The following is a 16,814-nucleotide window of genomic DNA, read 5'->3' as shown; positions in this document are numbered from 1 at the left end:
TATCCCATTAATTTCCCAAACTGTTTGTTCTGGAACCTGACTAAAAGAACCTCACAATTCCTTTATTCTGTTAAAATATTAAAAATTGCAGATAAAAGCCCTGAAGTGGGTGGGAGGATGAAATCTCCTCAGTTTTAAATGCACTATTGTCAGTGGGCCAATAACTGAAAACCGTAATAACTTGGACTTTGCCTACTCAGATAGATAAATATGACATCTAACACCTTACATCCACTTTTCAATTCCCATTCTAGATAGGCACCATACAGATAGGCTTAGAGCTTCATATTTTCAATAATAAGTGGAAGGAAGTGTCCAAACACTTTAACATGAAGTAAGGTAATTTTGACTCTTTTTTCCTCCTTGTGCTGGATTTTCCTGCCTATTGCTAAAGTATGGTTTGGGATCCAGCATCACCAGTGATCTGCACAGTTGTTTCATTGAGGCAATTGAATCATTCGTCAACTCAATAAGCTAGATTTACTAAAATCCTTATCAAATTTGTTGCTTTCTGATAAATTCATATCAAATGAATTGACAAGAGAACTTGTCTAAACATTATTGTATTTAAAACAAATTTTCTTGTTTTTCCAACATTTTTTTCAATCACCTGAATCAACATGGGGATTAGATCTCTAGAGGTCCTAGGATAAATGGGAGAGAGAGTTGCTCTGGTAATCAGCCTATTCAGTTTCTATCTGTGATTGGATTTTAAAAAATGCACATGGATTCCAAATGTGTATTGCAAAGCTAGGATTATAGCTCATCAAAGTCCACTCATTGTGAGGCTTCCGTATTGGGCAAATCACAAATAACTGGAACTATTTCTTTCATATGACCACATCTGTAACACGACTATGTCAGATGACAGGGATCACGCTAATCTTCGCTGCTGTCCCTCTATGGCAAGTATATCCTTACCTAAGAAAGGATATACTTGCCATAGAGGGAGTACAGCGAAGGTTCACCAGACTGATTCCTGGGATGGTAAGACTGTTGTATGAGGAGAGATTGGGTCAACTCGACCTGTATTCACTTGAGTTTAGAAGCATGAGAGGGGATCTCATTGAAACATATAAAATTCTGACAGGGCTAGACAGACTGGATGCAGGGAGGATGTTTCCCCTGGCTGGGGGGGTCCAGAACGAGGGGTCAAAGTCTCAGGATATGGGGTAGGATATTTAGGACTGTGATGAGGAGAAATTTCTTCACTGAGGGTGGTGAACCTGTGGAATTCTCTACCACAGAAGGCTGTGGAGGCCAAGTCAGTGAATATATTTAAGATGGAGCTAGATAGATTTCTGGACACAAAAGGCATCAAGGGGTATGGGGAGAGAGTGGGAATATGGTATTGAGAAAGAGGATCAGCCATGATCATATTGAATGGTGGAGCAGGCTCAAAGGGCTGAATGGCCTACTCCTGCTCCTATTTTCTCTGTTTCTATGTTTCTAATATAGCCATTCTTATAACAACTGCAAAGAGATGAAAGATACTTTGATGATATAAACTTAGAAATTACTTTTTGTGACATTATCGTGCGAAAATGTAATGTTTCTATGGCATTCCTCTGTCTGCTATTTTAAAGGTACCAGTAACCTATGGGTTTGCATGCTAATATTACAGAAAATAATTTCTCGGCTATAATTGCCTTAAGATTAATCTGGTTGGATCAATCTCCTTATCATAATTTGGAAATTGCCCAATTTGGAAAGGTTGCAAACTGATCTATAATCTATGTTGTACTCTAGTTGTTTGCAATTATAGACTTTGACCTATGTCTCCCTGTATTTGTGATTTTAATTTGTTGTTTTGCTGTATTATATTCCAATAAAAGCAATGTTTCAATTGCTGCCTTTTTGTATTGTTCCCTCAGTTAACCTCCATCACCCTTTTGTAATAGTAGATCGAATAACACAAAAAGTCGTAGGAATGCTTTAAGAATGCAGAGAGGTAGTTTTGCTGTTGTTTTATCATAATTGCCACAGTTACCACACTACTATGATAAGAAAGTGTGTTATATCACTGTTCTTGGTGGTGCATATCATGAGATTACAACATTCCTAATCCTGTAAAGAGCTCGTGTGATACTTTTTATCCGACAAAACACTAATATACTAACAATAGTAAAAATTATCTGTAAGCTGTGAACTGCTCTATAGGTTAAAAACTAACTGTACCACATTATAGTGCATTATAAATGGATCAATGTAACTTTTCCTTTTGATTCATTTTCAGAAAGAAGGCAAATTAATTTGTGCATTTCAGTGTTTATTAAATGAGGTCCAATATGTTTGTAGAAAGAAAACATAGTACAATGCATTTATGAAAGCAGAGAACAAATATCTGTCACTACTAAATTTCATACAGAATACAAAGAAAATAATGAAAAATGATGCTATCTGTTTAATATTAATAAAATGTGAGGGACTGGGTGGTAAAGTTGGTTAGAACATTATCCTTTGTCCTCTTAGACCTAGTTGTCTGATGATGAGTGACTATCCTTCTTGGGGGGAGGTAACCAGGGTCACTTTGTAGTTGAGGTGGTTTCAAGATGATATACCTGATAATAGAAGACCACAAGGTGAATACAAATAAGGACGGCCATTTGGACCATCTTAGCTCATCCATCCAGAAAGACCCTGCAGTCCCCCATTACGGCCTCCAGTTGTTTCTTAACTGATTCAAGCATTTTTGCTTTCACTGATGCCAGGACTCAGTCTCATGGCTCGTCTCTGAACTGTTTCCAGGACTTGAATGTTTCTCCTGTGTCTCAGTGACCACAACTGGACACAATAGTCAAAGTATGGTCTGACTAATGCATTATGCAGTTTGAGTCTGACTTCCTCTGATTCATACTCTACTGTTTTGGCAATACAGTTTAGCATTTTATTTGCTGTTCCATAGTGGTTACATGTTGAGCATCAATTTCATCTTTAGCTGTTTTGACAGCATTCATCAAAATAGAGTCAACCCTCCATGGCTGACTCAGTAATTGGACCAGGCAGGTATTCCAGAACACTTTTCATGAATGACCAGGCTGCTTCACTCATCAATGAGACGTTGGCTACAGATAACCAAAGCCCTAATAGATAGGGTGGTTCTGGATGGACAAGCGGCAAGAAGATTACTACTACTACACACTAATTGGTGTATGCCTTTAGTTGGTTAAACCCGAGCACTATCCCTGCACACATCCGGGGGTCACTAAGCCTTGGCTCTTGCTAGCCTATACTGAAAGTTTCTGGACTTGGGTAAGTCGGGTGTATGTCCTTACATATTGGGCAAACAGAAAATCTAATTGTGTGGATTTCTCAGTAACGTTTTTGGAGACTGTTGAACATGTTGATAAATTTATGTATATGTCAAACTGTGGCTGACCAAAAAATCCCGCAACATCTCAATTCAGATCCAAAGTGAAGAAAAGTGATAATTACATTTGATGGTTCCATCTAATGTGGCCGTGAGTCTGATACAAAAAAGTATCCGTAATTCAGCGTTGATTGGCACAAAATTGCAATCACGCCAATAAAGGCTACATGGATATCTTGTTTCAGCAAATGGAAGTGTCACACTGGAAGCTTATCAGACTCTGAGCATAAAGCGCACTGGGGAGGAATAGAGGAACATAGGCATTTTTAGGTTGTTAGCTTTTTTATTTATGATCTCTTTTGTGCCTCACTTTAAAAATAAATGCTAAACATTATTACAAAATATGATAGCATTACACATAAGGAAATAATCTCCTTAAGTGAGTTTGAACACAAAAACAGGCAACTGGATTATAGTTGGATATGGAATATGGCATGCAAAATAACCTAAATATGTCTTTTGTGTTTCCTATTCTTCTAGCTGTGTAAAATCACATATTGGGTGAAAAGGTATTAAAATGCATGTAATAAACAACGTGCAAATATCTTTTCAATAAGGGCAATTTTTAGATATATCAGAATGATGTAAAAACTTTGGCTTTAGGCTTCAGGTAAAATATAATTTCCTTTATGAAAAATAAATTTATCATCTTTGTTCTCATGATACAGTTCTAAAAGTGCATTACAGCTGCTAAGATTTACTATAAGACTCACAATTGTATAATCCGTTCTTGTATGGAAGCTTGTGGTAAGATTATGAAATACTCATTTTGTTGACCTGCTGCATATTTTACAGCTTAGAAAAATGAAATCAACATGTCATTTTGTCCTGAATGTCATATTTTTGAATTCTGTAGTTTTTACCAACTCCTAAACAAATATATTGTACTATCCTTAAATGAGACATTGAATGACCTGTGATTTATGATAAAGATTTCAATTGATAAGTTATTTTGAAAACGCTGTACATAGACAAACTAAATTTGTTAAATGATAATGCATAATATATATGGTTTTTACATTTAATTTTAAATATTGTACATTATGCAAATAGAGTACAGCGTACCCTTTGTTCAAATCTATAAATTTACTGATTCAAGTGATAGTGGCCAGTAATAAACTGCATATTGTTTGACAAATTTGCAGTAATAACATCACAATCATTATTCCTTCAGTGTCAAGTCATTGTGCATGATGGCAAGGTATGCTAAACTGACAGCTGTTGTTGACACAGAAATGGACCCAAAACTAATTACTGTCCACAGTCTCATATGAACAGTGTATATGTTGTAAAAGAGCAGATACCCTAGAACACTTTAAAAGCAGTTATCTAACCTTATGATTTGGACAAAAAATTTAAACCATTTGAACTATGCTGTTGCAATTTGGACATAATCTTTTTTGTATTATTCAGTCATGGGAAGTGGGCATCGCTGGTGAGGCCAGCATTTATTGTCCATTCCTAATTGCCCTTGAGAAGGTGGTGGTGAGCCACCTTCTTGAACCGCTGCAGTCCGTATAGTGAAGGTTCTCCCACAGTGCTGTTAGGTAGGGTGTTCCAGGATTTTGACTCAGCGACCATGAAGGAATGGCGATAAATTTCCAAGTCAGGATGGTGTGTGACTTGGAGGGGAACGTGCAGGTGGTGTTGTTCCCATGCACCTGCTGCCTTTGTCCTTCTAGGTGGTAGAGGCCGCGGGTTTGGGAGGTGCTGTCGAAGAAGCCTTGGTGAGTTGCTGCAGTGCATCCTGTTGATGGTACGCACTGCAGCCATGCTGCGGCAGTAGTGGAGGGAGTGAATGTTTAAGGTGGTGGATGGGGTGCTAATCAAACGGGCTGCTTTGTCCTAGATGATGTCGAGCTTCTTGAGTGTTGTTGAAGCTGCACTCATCCAGGCAGGTGGAGACTATTCCATCACACTCCTGACTTGTGCCTTGTAGATGGTGGAATGGCTTTAGAGAGTCAGGAGGTGAGTCACTCACTGCAGAATACCCAGCCTCTGACCTGCTCATGTAGCCACAGTATTTATATGGCTGGTCCAGTTAAGTTTCTGGTCAACGGTAACCCCCAGGATGTTGATGGTGGGGGATTCGGTGATGGTAATGCTGTTGAATGTCAAGGGGAGGTGGTTAGACTCTCCCTTATTAGAGATGGTCATTGCCTGGCACTTGTCATGCGCAAATGTTACTTGCCACTTATCAGCCCAAGCCTGGATTTTGTCCAGATCTTGCTGCATGAGGGCACGGACTGCTTCATTATCTGAGGGGTTGCGAATGGAACTGAACACTGTGCAATCATTAGCGAACATCCCCACTTCTGACCTTATGATGGAGGGAAGGTCATTGATGAAGCAGCTGAAGATGGTTGGGCCTAGGACACTGCCCTGAGGAACTCCTGCAGCAATGACCTGGGGCTGAGATGATTGGCCTCCACAACCACTACCATCTTCCTTTGTGCTAGGTATGACTCCAGCCACTGGAGAGTTTTCCCCCTGATTCCCATTGACTTCAATTTTACTAGGGTTCCTTGATGCCACATTTGGTTAAATGCTGCCTTGATGTCAAGGGCAGTCACCCTCACCTCACCTCTGGAATTCAGCTCTTTGGTCCATGTTTGGACCAAGGCTGTAATGAGGTCTGGAGCCGAGTGGTCCTGGCGGAATCCAAACTGAGCATCGGTCAGCAGGTTATTGGTGAGTAAGTGCCGCTTGATAGCACTGTTGACGACACCTTCCATCACTTTGCTGATGACTGAGAGTAGACTGATGGGGCAGTAATTGGCCAGATTTAATTTGTCATGCTTTTTGTGGACAGGACATTTCTGGGCAATTTTCCACATTGTTGGGTAGATGCCAGTGTTGTAGCTGTACTGAAACAGCTTGGCTAGAGGCGCAGCTAGTTCTGGAGCACAATTCTTCAGCACTACAGCCAGGATGTTGTCGGGGCCCATAAGCTTTGCTGTATCCAGTGCACTCAGCCACTTCTTGATAGCACATAGCGTGAATCGAATTGGCTGAAGACTGGCTTCTGTTATTGTGGGGATCTAGGGAGGAGGCCGAGATGGATCATCCACTCGGCACTTCTGGCTGAAGATGGTTGCAAATGCTTCAGCCTTGTCCTTTGCGCTCACGTGCTGGACTTTGCCATCATTGAGGATGGGGATGTTTACGGCGCCTCCTCCTCCTATTAGTTTTTTTAATTGTCCACCACCATTCGCGACTGGATGTGGCAGGACTGCAGAGCTTTGATCTGATCCGTTGTATGTGAGATTGCTTAGCTCTGTCTATAGCATGCTGCTTCTGCTGTTTAGCATACATGTAATCCTGTGTTGTAGCTTCACACATTGGCACCTCATGCTTGGGTGCTGCTCCTGGCACGCCCTTCGACACTCCTCATTGAACCAGGGTCGGCCCTCTGGCTTGTTGGTAATGAGGGATATGCTGGGCCATGAGGTTACAGATTGTGCTGGAATACAATTCAGCTGCTGCTGATGGCCCACAGTGCCTCATGGATGCCCAGTTTTGAGCTGCTAGATCTGTTCTGAATCTGTCCCATTTAGCATGATGGTAGTGCCACACAACACAAGGGACGGTGTCCTCAGTATGAAGACGGAACTTCGTCTCCACAAGGACTGTGCGATGGTCACTCCCACCAAAGCTGTCATGGACAGATGTATCTGTGACAGGTAGATTGGTGAGGATGAGGTCAAGTAGGTTTTTCCCTTGAGTTCGTTCTCTCACCACCTGCTGCAGGCCCAGTCTGGCTGCTATGTCTTTCAGGACTCGGCCAGCTTGGTCACTAATTGTGCTACCGAGCCATTCTTGGTGATTGAAATCGAGGTCCCCCGCCCAGAGTATATTCTGTGCCCTTGCTACCCTCACTTAAACTGATGGGCGATTGGACCAGTGGTACTGCAGATATGAGTCGCGCTCCATGAGGCAGTTCACTGGTTACGGGAGGAGCAAAATCGCCTGGTTTGGACAACAGCCGAGGGTCTATGGTAAGTCCGGGGGGAAGACGAGGTGATTGGGAGGGGAGTGGACGCAGGCCAACAGTGACGTGGTTTTAACGTGGAGCTCCTGATCCGACATTCAGATAGGCTTTAAAAACTAACCTTTGTGTTTCTTCCATGGCCTCCAGTGGTCCCTTTAAGGATCACTCGTTAGGTCACTGTAAGAACAAAAAAACCTGTTGGAGCTCGCACTGCGCAAGGTCTGACTGATTTTTGCTCAATATGGCAGACGGTTCTTGCATCAAGTGCAGGGCCTTTCTTTGGATATTTAAACTGGGTCAGTGCTACGTACAGGCAGCCGCCAGGGACACCCAAAAGCAGCGCAGTGCAATAGCATATCAGTTACAGGTTGCGCCCAGAAATTTTTTAAAAATTCGTTTATGGGATGTGGGCGTCGCTGGTGAGGCTAGCATTTATTGCCCATCCCTAATTGCCCTTGAGAAGGTGGTGGTGAGCAGTCCGTGTGGTGAAGGTTCTCCCACAGTGCTGTTAGGTAGGGAGTTCCAGGATGTTGACCCAGCGATGATGAAGGAACGGTGATATATTTCAAAGTCGGAATGGTGTGTGACTTGGAGGGGAACGTGCAGGTAGTGTTGTTCCCATGTGCCTGCTGCCCTTGTCCTTCTAGGTGGTAGAGGTCGCGGGTTTGGGAGGTGCTGTCGAAGAAGCCTTGGCGAGTTGCTGCAGTGCATCCTGTGGATGGTACACGCTGCAGGCACGGTGCGCCGGTGGTGAAGGGAGTGAATGTTTAGGGTGGTGGATGGGGTGCCAATCAAGGGGGCTGCTTTGTCTTGGATGGTGTCGAGCTTCCAGTGTTGTTGGAGCTGCACTCATCCAGGCAAGAGGAGAGTATTCAATCACACTCCTGACTTGTGCCTTGTAGTCCAATAGCATATCAGTCACAGGTTGCGCCCAGAAATTGGTTTATGTTGCACCATTTTACACCAAAAAACGGGCAAAAGGCATACCAAGTTCTCCCGCAATGAGTGTAGGAAGAGTCAAATGATGCTTATCATCTTAGTTGAAGTGATCTGTGAACAACAACATTCCACAAACTGGTTTAGCTTTGGATGAAAATAACACTTCAGGAAACTAAGCAAACATGACTATAACCTTACTGCCAGAGTGGTACAGTTGAAATCAGGAGTTCACCATGTAGGAAACCTTAGGCCTGGACCCACATCCCATCACTCCATGGTGTGGTGTGTTGTAACATTTGTGAGGATGATCCTTGACCAGAACACTGCTTGGGATTGCGGCCCTCAACCAAACGTTAGTGGAAAACATTAAATTAAAAGAAGATATTCTTCAGCAGAGGGACACTCTCATTGAGAGGCTTCTACTCTCTGAGGTGGGCTGTGTGTATGGGAATAGAGTGACAGCAAAACTTTGGTTACTGGAAAACACTTTGTATAAAAAAGCCAGATGTGCAATAATTTTTTAAAATTCAGATGAATATTCATTCACAACATTGCATTTAGTGTATATTTTTATAAAATGATTGTCCACTACTACCCACAGAAGCTTGGTTACACCTCTATCAAGGTATCAGGAGTGATTAAAGTTCTATAAACTTACAGCATTCATAAAACAACTGTTACAGAAAAATACAGTGCAATAAAAATCTGATAGAATCGAGTAATTTTACATTTAAAGCTCCATTTTATCCCAATCATCTGGATAATCGAGGCCATCAAACTGATAAGATCATTGATTGCACCTGTCCCAAGAAAGCAATCTGATTTTGCCGTTTTGAATCGTGCAGCTGACAAAAATGATATTAGCCATAGTACCATTTAGCGAATTCTTCGGTGCAGGAAGGCCAGATTACAGTGGTCACTTTCAGAACTGTCCTTAAGGAATGTTTTGAGAATGTAGGCTGCTTTGGTTGGTATGTAACTGCCGTAGATAGCTAATTGATAAGATGTATTGGTTAATAGAGTCACCTTGTGAGGGCGACAGAACTAGTTCTCTCATTGTTCTGAAAGGTGTGTTGTAATTTTCTCTTTTGTCAGGTGTCCCCACAATGCACACTATTTCCCAGTTGAAAGTACAGGCAGGCAACCTTCTCCAAAGGCCTCTGCTAATAGCTCCCAGCAATCAGCTGATAGGAGAGTTATGACAGTGATTTATCCTCCAATTTTATGTCTATCTCCATGGGAAAATACCTGGCCTCTGCCTGACAGGACAGTTGAAACCAGAACTCACCATTTGGAGAATCAGAAGACTAAGCCTACATCACATTAGTCTGTGGCACGAGAGCAAGTAAACATAGAAGCATTCAGTATAGATAGGATTTTATACCATTTACAATATTGAATATACCTGTTGAGTTGAAAGGCTAATTGTCTTTATAAATAACATGTAGATAAAGTCAGACAATCATTAGATATAATTTGACTTTTGTATTGTGGTTCAATGAATACAAACTGAAAATTCAGTTTTTATCTAAATCCATTATATTTATTTCTGTTAACTGAATCCTTTTAACATCAAAAGCCTGTTAGGTGAATTCTTTCTTTTTGAGATGATGTATTTTACTATATCTACATCCCAAATAACAGATCATCACAATTATATCGGTTTCTATATCGTTCAGGTAGGAAATTATTCTACTTTCCCACAAAAAACACATTCGACAATGTCAACCAGAGGGTACATTACAGTACAGAGCATTAGATTGTAGTTCAATGCTTAAGAACAATGTAGCTGTGTATTATACACCAGTGTTATAATTGTATATGTTAACTTTAAACAAATTGTCTTCAATACATAGGAAACAGGAAAAGCTCTTAACAGGAACTGACTATGTTATATTTAGATGGAGTTAATGGCTTACAGTGGTTGCTGAAAACCAAGCTTGTTACTTTATTAAACCTGTGCCTATATGTATTTTGAGTAATTACTGCATTATCATGCCTATTTATTGTGTTCCTTTTCCAACATAAAAATGTCCACACAATACAACATGCAAGTTCAAGTGTGAAAATTCATTATTACAAAGTATTAAATCTAGCGTTTCCATTGTTTATTTTTAAGTTGAGCCCCTGCTGCTGTCTGTCATTAGGAGGCGTGTTCCACCGACGCTGACTGAGTGAGTTGGGTGCTTGAGTTCAAAGGACACGCCTGTTTTCTGCACGTTCAGCTGTAACAGGAAGCAGCTATTGTTGAACTTGTCAGTTCGAGAGTGGTGTCATTGAACAACCCAGGGAAAGACTTGCAGCTGAAATTTGCCAAGCACTTGTCTTGGCTTTTATTGTTTTGGGGTTATAACCAGCTAGTTCTTCATTGGCTGTTGGGCCCATACTTTGACAACAAAATCTGATGTTTTAAAAAGGCGCTGGATTAATTTTTTCTGGAGTGGGGAAAAGTACAGTGCAAGTTGAAGTACTTTTGCTCTGTGATACCTTCGTGTTATAAATCAAGTTGGTAAAAGTCTAACAAGTGGTGACAGATGAGCTTCATTTATAACGTCCCAGACCAGCAGGTCGAGTCAGAGGAATTTGACTTTTCGATACTTTTTAATAATAGCCACGATGAAGACTTTGCCACAAGAGGTTTGTAAGCAATATTTATTTTTTTGTTATACAAAAAAAGACAGCATCGTTTTGAAGAATTAAGAGTCGCAGTTCCAATGTCTGATATGAGAAGACAGTAACTGTAAAAGTAAGATGAGACACGTGTGTATCTGACCTATTTGTTTAAGAAGGGGCTTTTTCAAAATCGGTTAGAGACTCATAAAAAGACATTTTGTTCAACCCATAATATTTTTTACAGATAAGAACTTAGTAAGTATCAGACATTGATTAGAAGTAATTAGACTATTTAGTATTAGTATAATTAAACGCCGTGCAGTCTAAGAAATCCTACTGACCCAAAAACAGAGTGCAGGCAATCGCAACATATTTCTGTCAAGCTGTGGCGACCAGATAAAGTAAACCAATTCTAGCTGAGTACCACATTGAGTACAAATGGAGGCTGTATGTGGATGTGCGACTGTGCCTCACAATGCACAATGGCAGACATGTATTGTCATATTTGGTTCAACGCTCCTTTCGAAATGTGCTGTCTTGTTTAGGACAGTTCCTCACTGACGGGTACAGGCTGTACAGTGATGGTAGCCAGGTTTCGTAGTGGTCAGCCACTTTGGTTTTCATTTCAGTTAAAATCCCAAGTTTGAGATTGGTGGTTGCACGTGGTTATTTTCTGTTAGGTTTGCTAACTTCACTGGCTGCCTTTTGAAGTCTGGTCCAAGTAGAAGTAAATTTGAAAAATAAATTTGCTAAATTTAACAGTTTTAGTTTTAAAATGCCATTTGTAGAATGGAATGGTTCAGGGTTGAATAATATTACATTGAGTTACATCGAGTCTACAACACAGAAACAGGCCAATCGGCCCAATTGGTCTACGCCGACGTTTATGCTCTAATAAGCCTACTCCCTCCCTACTTCGTCTAACGCTATCTATCCCTTTCGCCCTCGTGTGCCTATCCAGCTTCCCTTCAAATGCATCTATCGTATTTGCCTCACTACTCCTTGTGGTAGCAAATTCCACATTCTTACCACTCTTTGGGTAAAGAAGTTTATCCTGAATTCCCTATTGGATTTAGTAGTGACTATCTTATATTTATGACCTCTAGTTTTAGACTCCCCCACAAGTGGAAACATTTTTTTTATTTATTCATGGGATGTGAGCATCGCTGGCAAGGCCAGCATTTATTGCCCATCCTTAATTGCCCTTGAGAAGGTGGTGGTGAGCCTCCTTCTTGAACCGCTGCAGTCTGTGTGGTGAAGGTTCTCCCACAGTGTTGTTAAGTAGGGAGTTCCAGGATATTGACCCAGCGACGATGAAGGAACGACAATGTATTTCCAAGTCAGGATGCCGTGTGACTTGGAGGGGAACGTGCAGGTGGTGTTGTTCCCATGTGCCTGCTGCCCTTGTCCTTCTAGGTGGTAGCGGTCGCGGGTTTGGGAGGTGCTGTTGAAGAAGTCTTGGCGAGTTGCTGCAGTGCATCCTGTAGATGGTACACACTGCAGCCACTGTGAGCCGGTGGTGAAGGGAGTGAATGTTTATGGTGGTGGATGGGGTGCCAAACAAGCGGACTGCTTTGTTCTGGATGGTGACGAGCTTCTTGAGTGTTGTTGGAGCTGCACACATCCAGGAAAATGGAGAGTATTCCATCACACTCCTGACTTGTGCCTTGTAGATGGTGGAAAGGCTTTTGGGAGTCAGGAGGTGAGTCACTCGCCGCAGAATACTCAGTCTCTGACCTACTCTTGTAGCCACAGTATTTATGTGACTGGTCCAGTTAAGTTTCTGGTCAGTGGTGACTCCCAGGATGTTGATGGTGGGGGATTCGACGATGGTAATGCCGTTGAATATCAAGAGGAGATGGTTAGATTCTCTATTGTTGGAGATGGTCATTGCCTGGCACTTGTCTGGCACAAATGTTACTTGCCACTTATCAGCCCAAGCCCGGATGTTGTCCCGATCCTGCTGCATGTGGCCACGTACTGCTTCATTATCTGAGGGGTTGCAAATGGAACTGAAGAATGTGCAATCATCAGCGAACATTCCCATTTCTGACCTTATGATGGAGGGAGGGTCATTGATGAAGCAGCTGAAGATGGTTGGGCCAAGAACACTGCCCTGAGGAACTCCTGCAGCAATGTCCTGGGGCTGAGATGATTGGCCTCCAACAACCACCACCATTTTCCTTTGTGCTCGAGTTTTCCCCCTGATTCCCATTGACTTCAATTTTACTCGGGCTCCTCGGTGCCACACTTGGTTAAATGCTGCCTTGATGTAAGAGCAGTCACTCTCACCTCACCTGTGGAATTCAGCTCTTTTGTCCATGATTGGACCAAGGCTGTTATGAGTTCTGGAGCCAAGTGGTCCTGGCGCAACCCAAATTGAGCATCGGTGAGCAGGTTATTGGTGAGGAAGTGCTGCTTGATAGTACTGCCGACGACACCTTCCATCGCTTGATCGAGAATGGACTGATGGGGCGGTAATTGGCTAGATTGGATTTGTCCTGCGTTTTGTGGACAGGATATACATGGGCAATTTCCCACGTTGTCGGGTAGATGCCAGTGTTGTAGCTGTACTGGAACAGCTTCGCTAGAGGCGCAGCTAATTCTGGAGCACAAGTCTTCAGCACTACAGCTGGGATGTTGTCAGGGCCCATAGCCTTTGCTGTATCCAGTGCACTCAGCCATTTCTTGACTGGCTTCTGTGATGGTGGGGATATCAGGAGGAGACCGAGATGGATTATCCACTCGGCACTTCTGGCTGAAGGTGGTTGTAAACGCTTCAGCCTTGTCTTTTGCACTCACGTGCTGGACTCCGCCATCATTGAGGATGGGGATGTTCACAGAGCTTCCTGCTCCCGTTAGTTGTTTAACTGTCCACCACCACTCACAACTGGATGTGGCAGGACTGCAGAGCTTTGATTTGATCCGTTGTTTGTGGAATTGCTTAGCTCTGTCTATAGCATGTTGCTTCCGCTGTTTAGCATGCATGTAGTCCTGAGTTATAGCTTTACCAGGTTCCACCTCATTTTAGGTATGCGTGGTGCTGCTCCTGGCATGCTCTTCTACACTCCTCATTGAACCAGGGTTGATCCCCTAGCTTGTTGGTAATGGTAGAGTGAGGAATATGCCGGGCCTTGTGGTTACAGATTGTGGTGGAATCCAAATCTGCTGCTGCTGATGGCCCACAGCGCCTCCTGGATGCCCAGTTTTGAGTTGCTAAATCTGTTCTGAATCTATCCCATTTAGCATGGTGGTAGTGCCACACAACATGTTGGATGGCGTCCTCAGTGTGAAGACAGGACTTTGTCTCCACAAGGACTCTCTACATCTACTCAATCAAATCCTTTCATTATCTTAAAGACCTCTATCAGGTTACCACTCAGCCTTCTCTTTTCTAGAGAAAAGAGCCCTAGCCTGTTCAGCCTTTCCTGATAAGTATAACCTCTCTGATCTGGTATCATTTTTGTGATTCTTTTTTGCACCTTCTCCAATGCCTTTGTATCCTTTTTATAATATGACGACCAGAAATACGCACAGTACTCCACATGCAGTCTAACCAATGTTCTATACAAATTTAAAATAACTTCTCTGTTTTTCAATTCTATGCCTCAAGAAATGAACCCCAGTGTTTAGTTTGCCTTTTTTTATAGCCTTATTAACCTATGTTGCTACTTTTAGTGATTTGTGTATCCATACCCCGAGATCCGTTGTTCCTCTACCCCATTAAGACTCTTATTATCCAAGTATTATGTGGCCTCCTTATTCTTCCTACCAAAATGCATCACCTCACACTTATCTATATTGAAATTCATTTGCCAATTACACACCCATTTTGCAGTTTATTAATGTCTTCTTGCATTTTGACACATTCTTCCTTTGTATTAACTACACCCCCCAATTTGGTGTCATCTGCAAATTTTGAAATTGTACTTTCCATTCCCTAGTCCAAGTCGTTAATGTAAATTGTGAACAACAGTGCTCCCAGCACCGACCCCTGTGGAACACTACTTCCCACCTTTTGCCAGTGAGTAACTCCCTTTTCTGTTTTGTAGCCAGCTGTCCCCTGACTTCACATGCTCTGACCTTAATCATGAGTCTACAATGCAGTACCTTATCAAAGACCTTTTGAAAATCAAAATATATTACATCTACCACATTACGCTTGACTACTCTTTCTGTTACTTCTTCAAAGAATTCAATAAGGTTGGTCAAGCATGACTTTCCCTTCAGAAATCTGTGCTGACTACTCTTTGTTATATTTTCGTTTTCTAGTTGTTTTTCTATTACATCTTTGAGTAAAGATTCCATTATCTTTCCTATGACCGACATTAAGCTAACTGGTCTATAGTTCCCTTAACTTACATACGAACATACGAATTAAGAGCAGGAGTGGGCCATTCGGCCCCTCGAGCCTGCTCTGTCATTTGATAAGATCATGACTGATCTGATTGTGACCTCAACCCTACTTTCCTGTCTACCTACTATAACCTTTGACTCCCTTGTTAATCAGGAATCTATCTAACTCAGCCTTAAAAATATTCAATGACCCTGTCTCCACCGCTCTCTGGGGAAGGGAGTTCCACAGACTCACAACACTCTGCGAGAAAGAATTTCTCCTCATCTCCGTCTGAAATGGGAAACCCCTTATTTTTAAACTGTGGCCCCTAGTTCTAGTCTCTCCCACAAAGGGAAATATCCCCTCAGCATCTATCCCTTCAAGTCCCCTCAGGATCTTATTTGTTTCAATAAGATCACCTGTCATTCTTCTAAACTCCAATGTATACAGCCCAACTTGTCCAACCTTTCCTCATAAGATAACCCCCTCATCCCAGGAAACAGTCGAGTGAACCTTCTCTGAACCACCTCTAAAGCAATTATGTCCTTTCTTAAATGAGGAGACCAAAACTGCACAGGGCATTGGTGAGACCAATGCCCTGTACAACTGTAGCAAAATATCTCTACTTTTATATTCCATTTACCTTGCAATAAGTGACAACATTCCATTTGCCTTCCTAATCACTTGCTGTACCTGCATGCTAACTTTTTGTGATTCATGTACTAGGAGACCCAGATCCCCCTGTACCTCAGAGTTCTGCAATCTCTCTCCATTTAAATAATATACTGCTTTTCTATTCCTCCTGCCAAAGTGGACAAGTTCACATTTTCCCACATTATACTCATCTGCCAAATTTTTGTGTCATCAGCAAATTTAGAAACCATACATTCTTGTTCTATCTCTCTTTTTAAATATAGGAATAACAGTAGCTGTCTAGTAGTCCTCTGGCACTACTCCCTTTTCTAATGAAGTTTTTAATATATGTAATAGTGCCTCTGCTATCTCTTCCCTTGCTTCTTTTAATATGCGTGAATGCAATCCATCTGGATCGGGGTCTTATCTTCTCTAAGTTTGATTAGTTTATCAATTATCTCCCCCCTTTCTATCTTGCATGTCTTTATATCTTTTTTGATCTCTTCTTCTAATGTCATACCCACCTTGTTAGTCTCCCTGGTAAATACTGAAGCAAAGTAACTATTCAATTTTCTGTCATTTCACTATTATTACCTATGAGTTTATCTTGTGCATCCCCTAGTGGCCCTATCCCTATCGTGATTTTTCTTTTGTTATTTATATGTGTGTAGAATACTTTACTAATTCTTTTTATATTCCTTGATAATTTAATTTCATAGTTCCTTTTTGTTTTCCTAATTGTTTTTTTTGACTTCCTTCCTAACCTCTTCGGATTAGATCCATGTTGTAGAGTTTTTCTTACTCCGTTGCCATCAGGCCAGGAAGAAGTTTTTCTTCATGAAGGTTATTTGCTTCGCTCTGGAGATTAATTAAGGTGGTGACAGTAAATATGTGATCCATTGGAAGTAGTGTCCATTTTGTGCTCCATACTT

At 41.7% G+C, this 16,814-nt stretch overlaps 1 protein-coding gene across 3 annotated transcripts in view; it reads left to right on the top strand.

The window, feature by feature from the left end:
- The window catches only part of nfatc2a (nuclear factor of activated T cells 2a), a 172,137-nt gene that overhangs the window by 10,963 nt on the left and 144,360 nt on the right, over nucleotides 1–16,814 (top strand). For 2 of the 3 annotated variants that reach the window (XM_068000599.1, XM_068000597.1), the window contains exon 1: nucleotides 10,582–10,937. The exons of the other annotated variant lie outside the window; for it this stretch is intronic. In XM_068000599.1, the coding sequence (XP_067856700.1) occupies nucleotides 10,835–10,937 (103 nt within the window). In that variant the 5' untranslated portion in view covers nucleotides 10,582–10,834. Of the gene's footprint in view, nucleotides 1–10,581; nucleotides 10,938–16,814 lie in introns of those variants that run through there. 3 annotated transcript variants of the gene reach the window in all.

Source organism: Heptranchias perlo, chromosome 19 (genome assembly GCF_035084215.1).
Source record: "Heptranchias perlo isolate sHepPer1 chromosome 19, sHepPer1.hap1, whole genome shotgun sequence".
NCBI lineage: Eukaryota > Metazoa > Chordata > Chondrichthyes > Hexanchiformes > Hexanchidae > Heptranchias > Heptranchias perlo.
The sequence above is the reverse complement of the archived record's forward strand: the minus strand, read 5'-3'. Positions and strand labels throughout refer to the sequence as shown.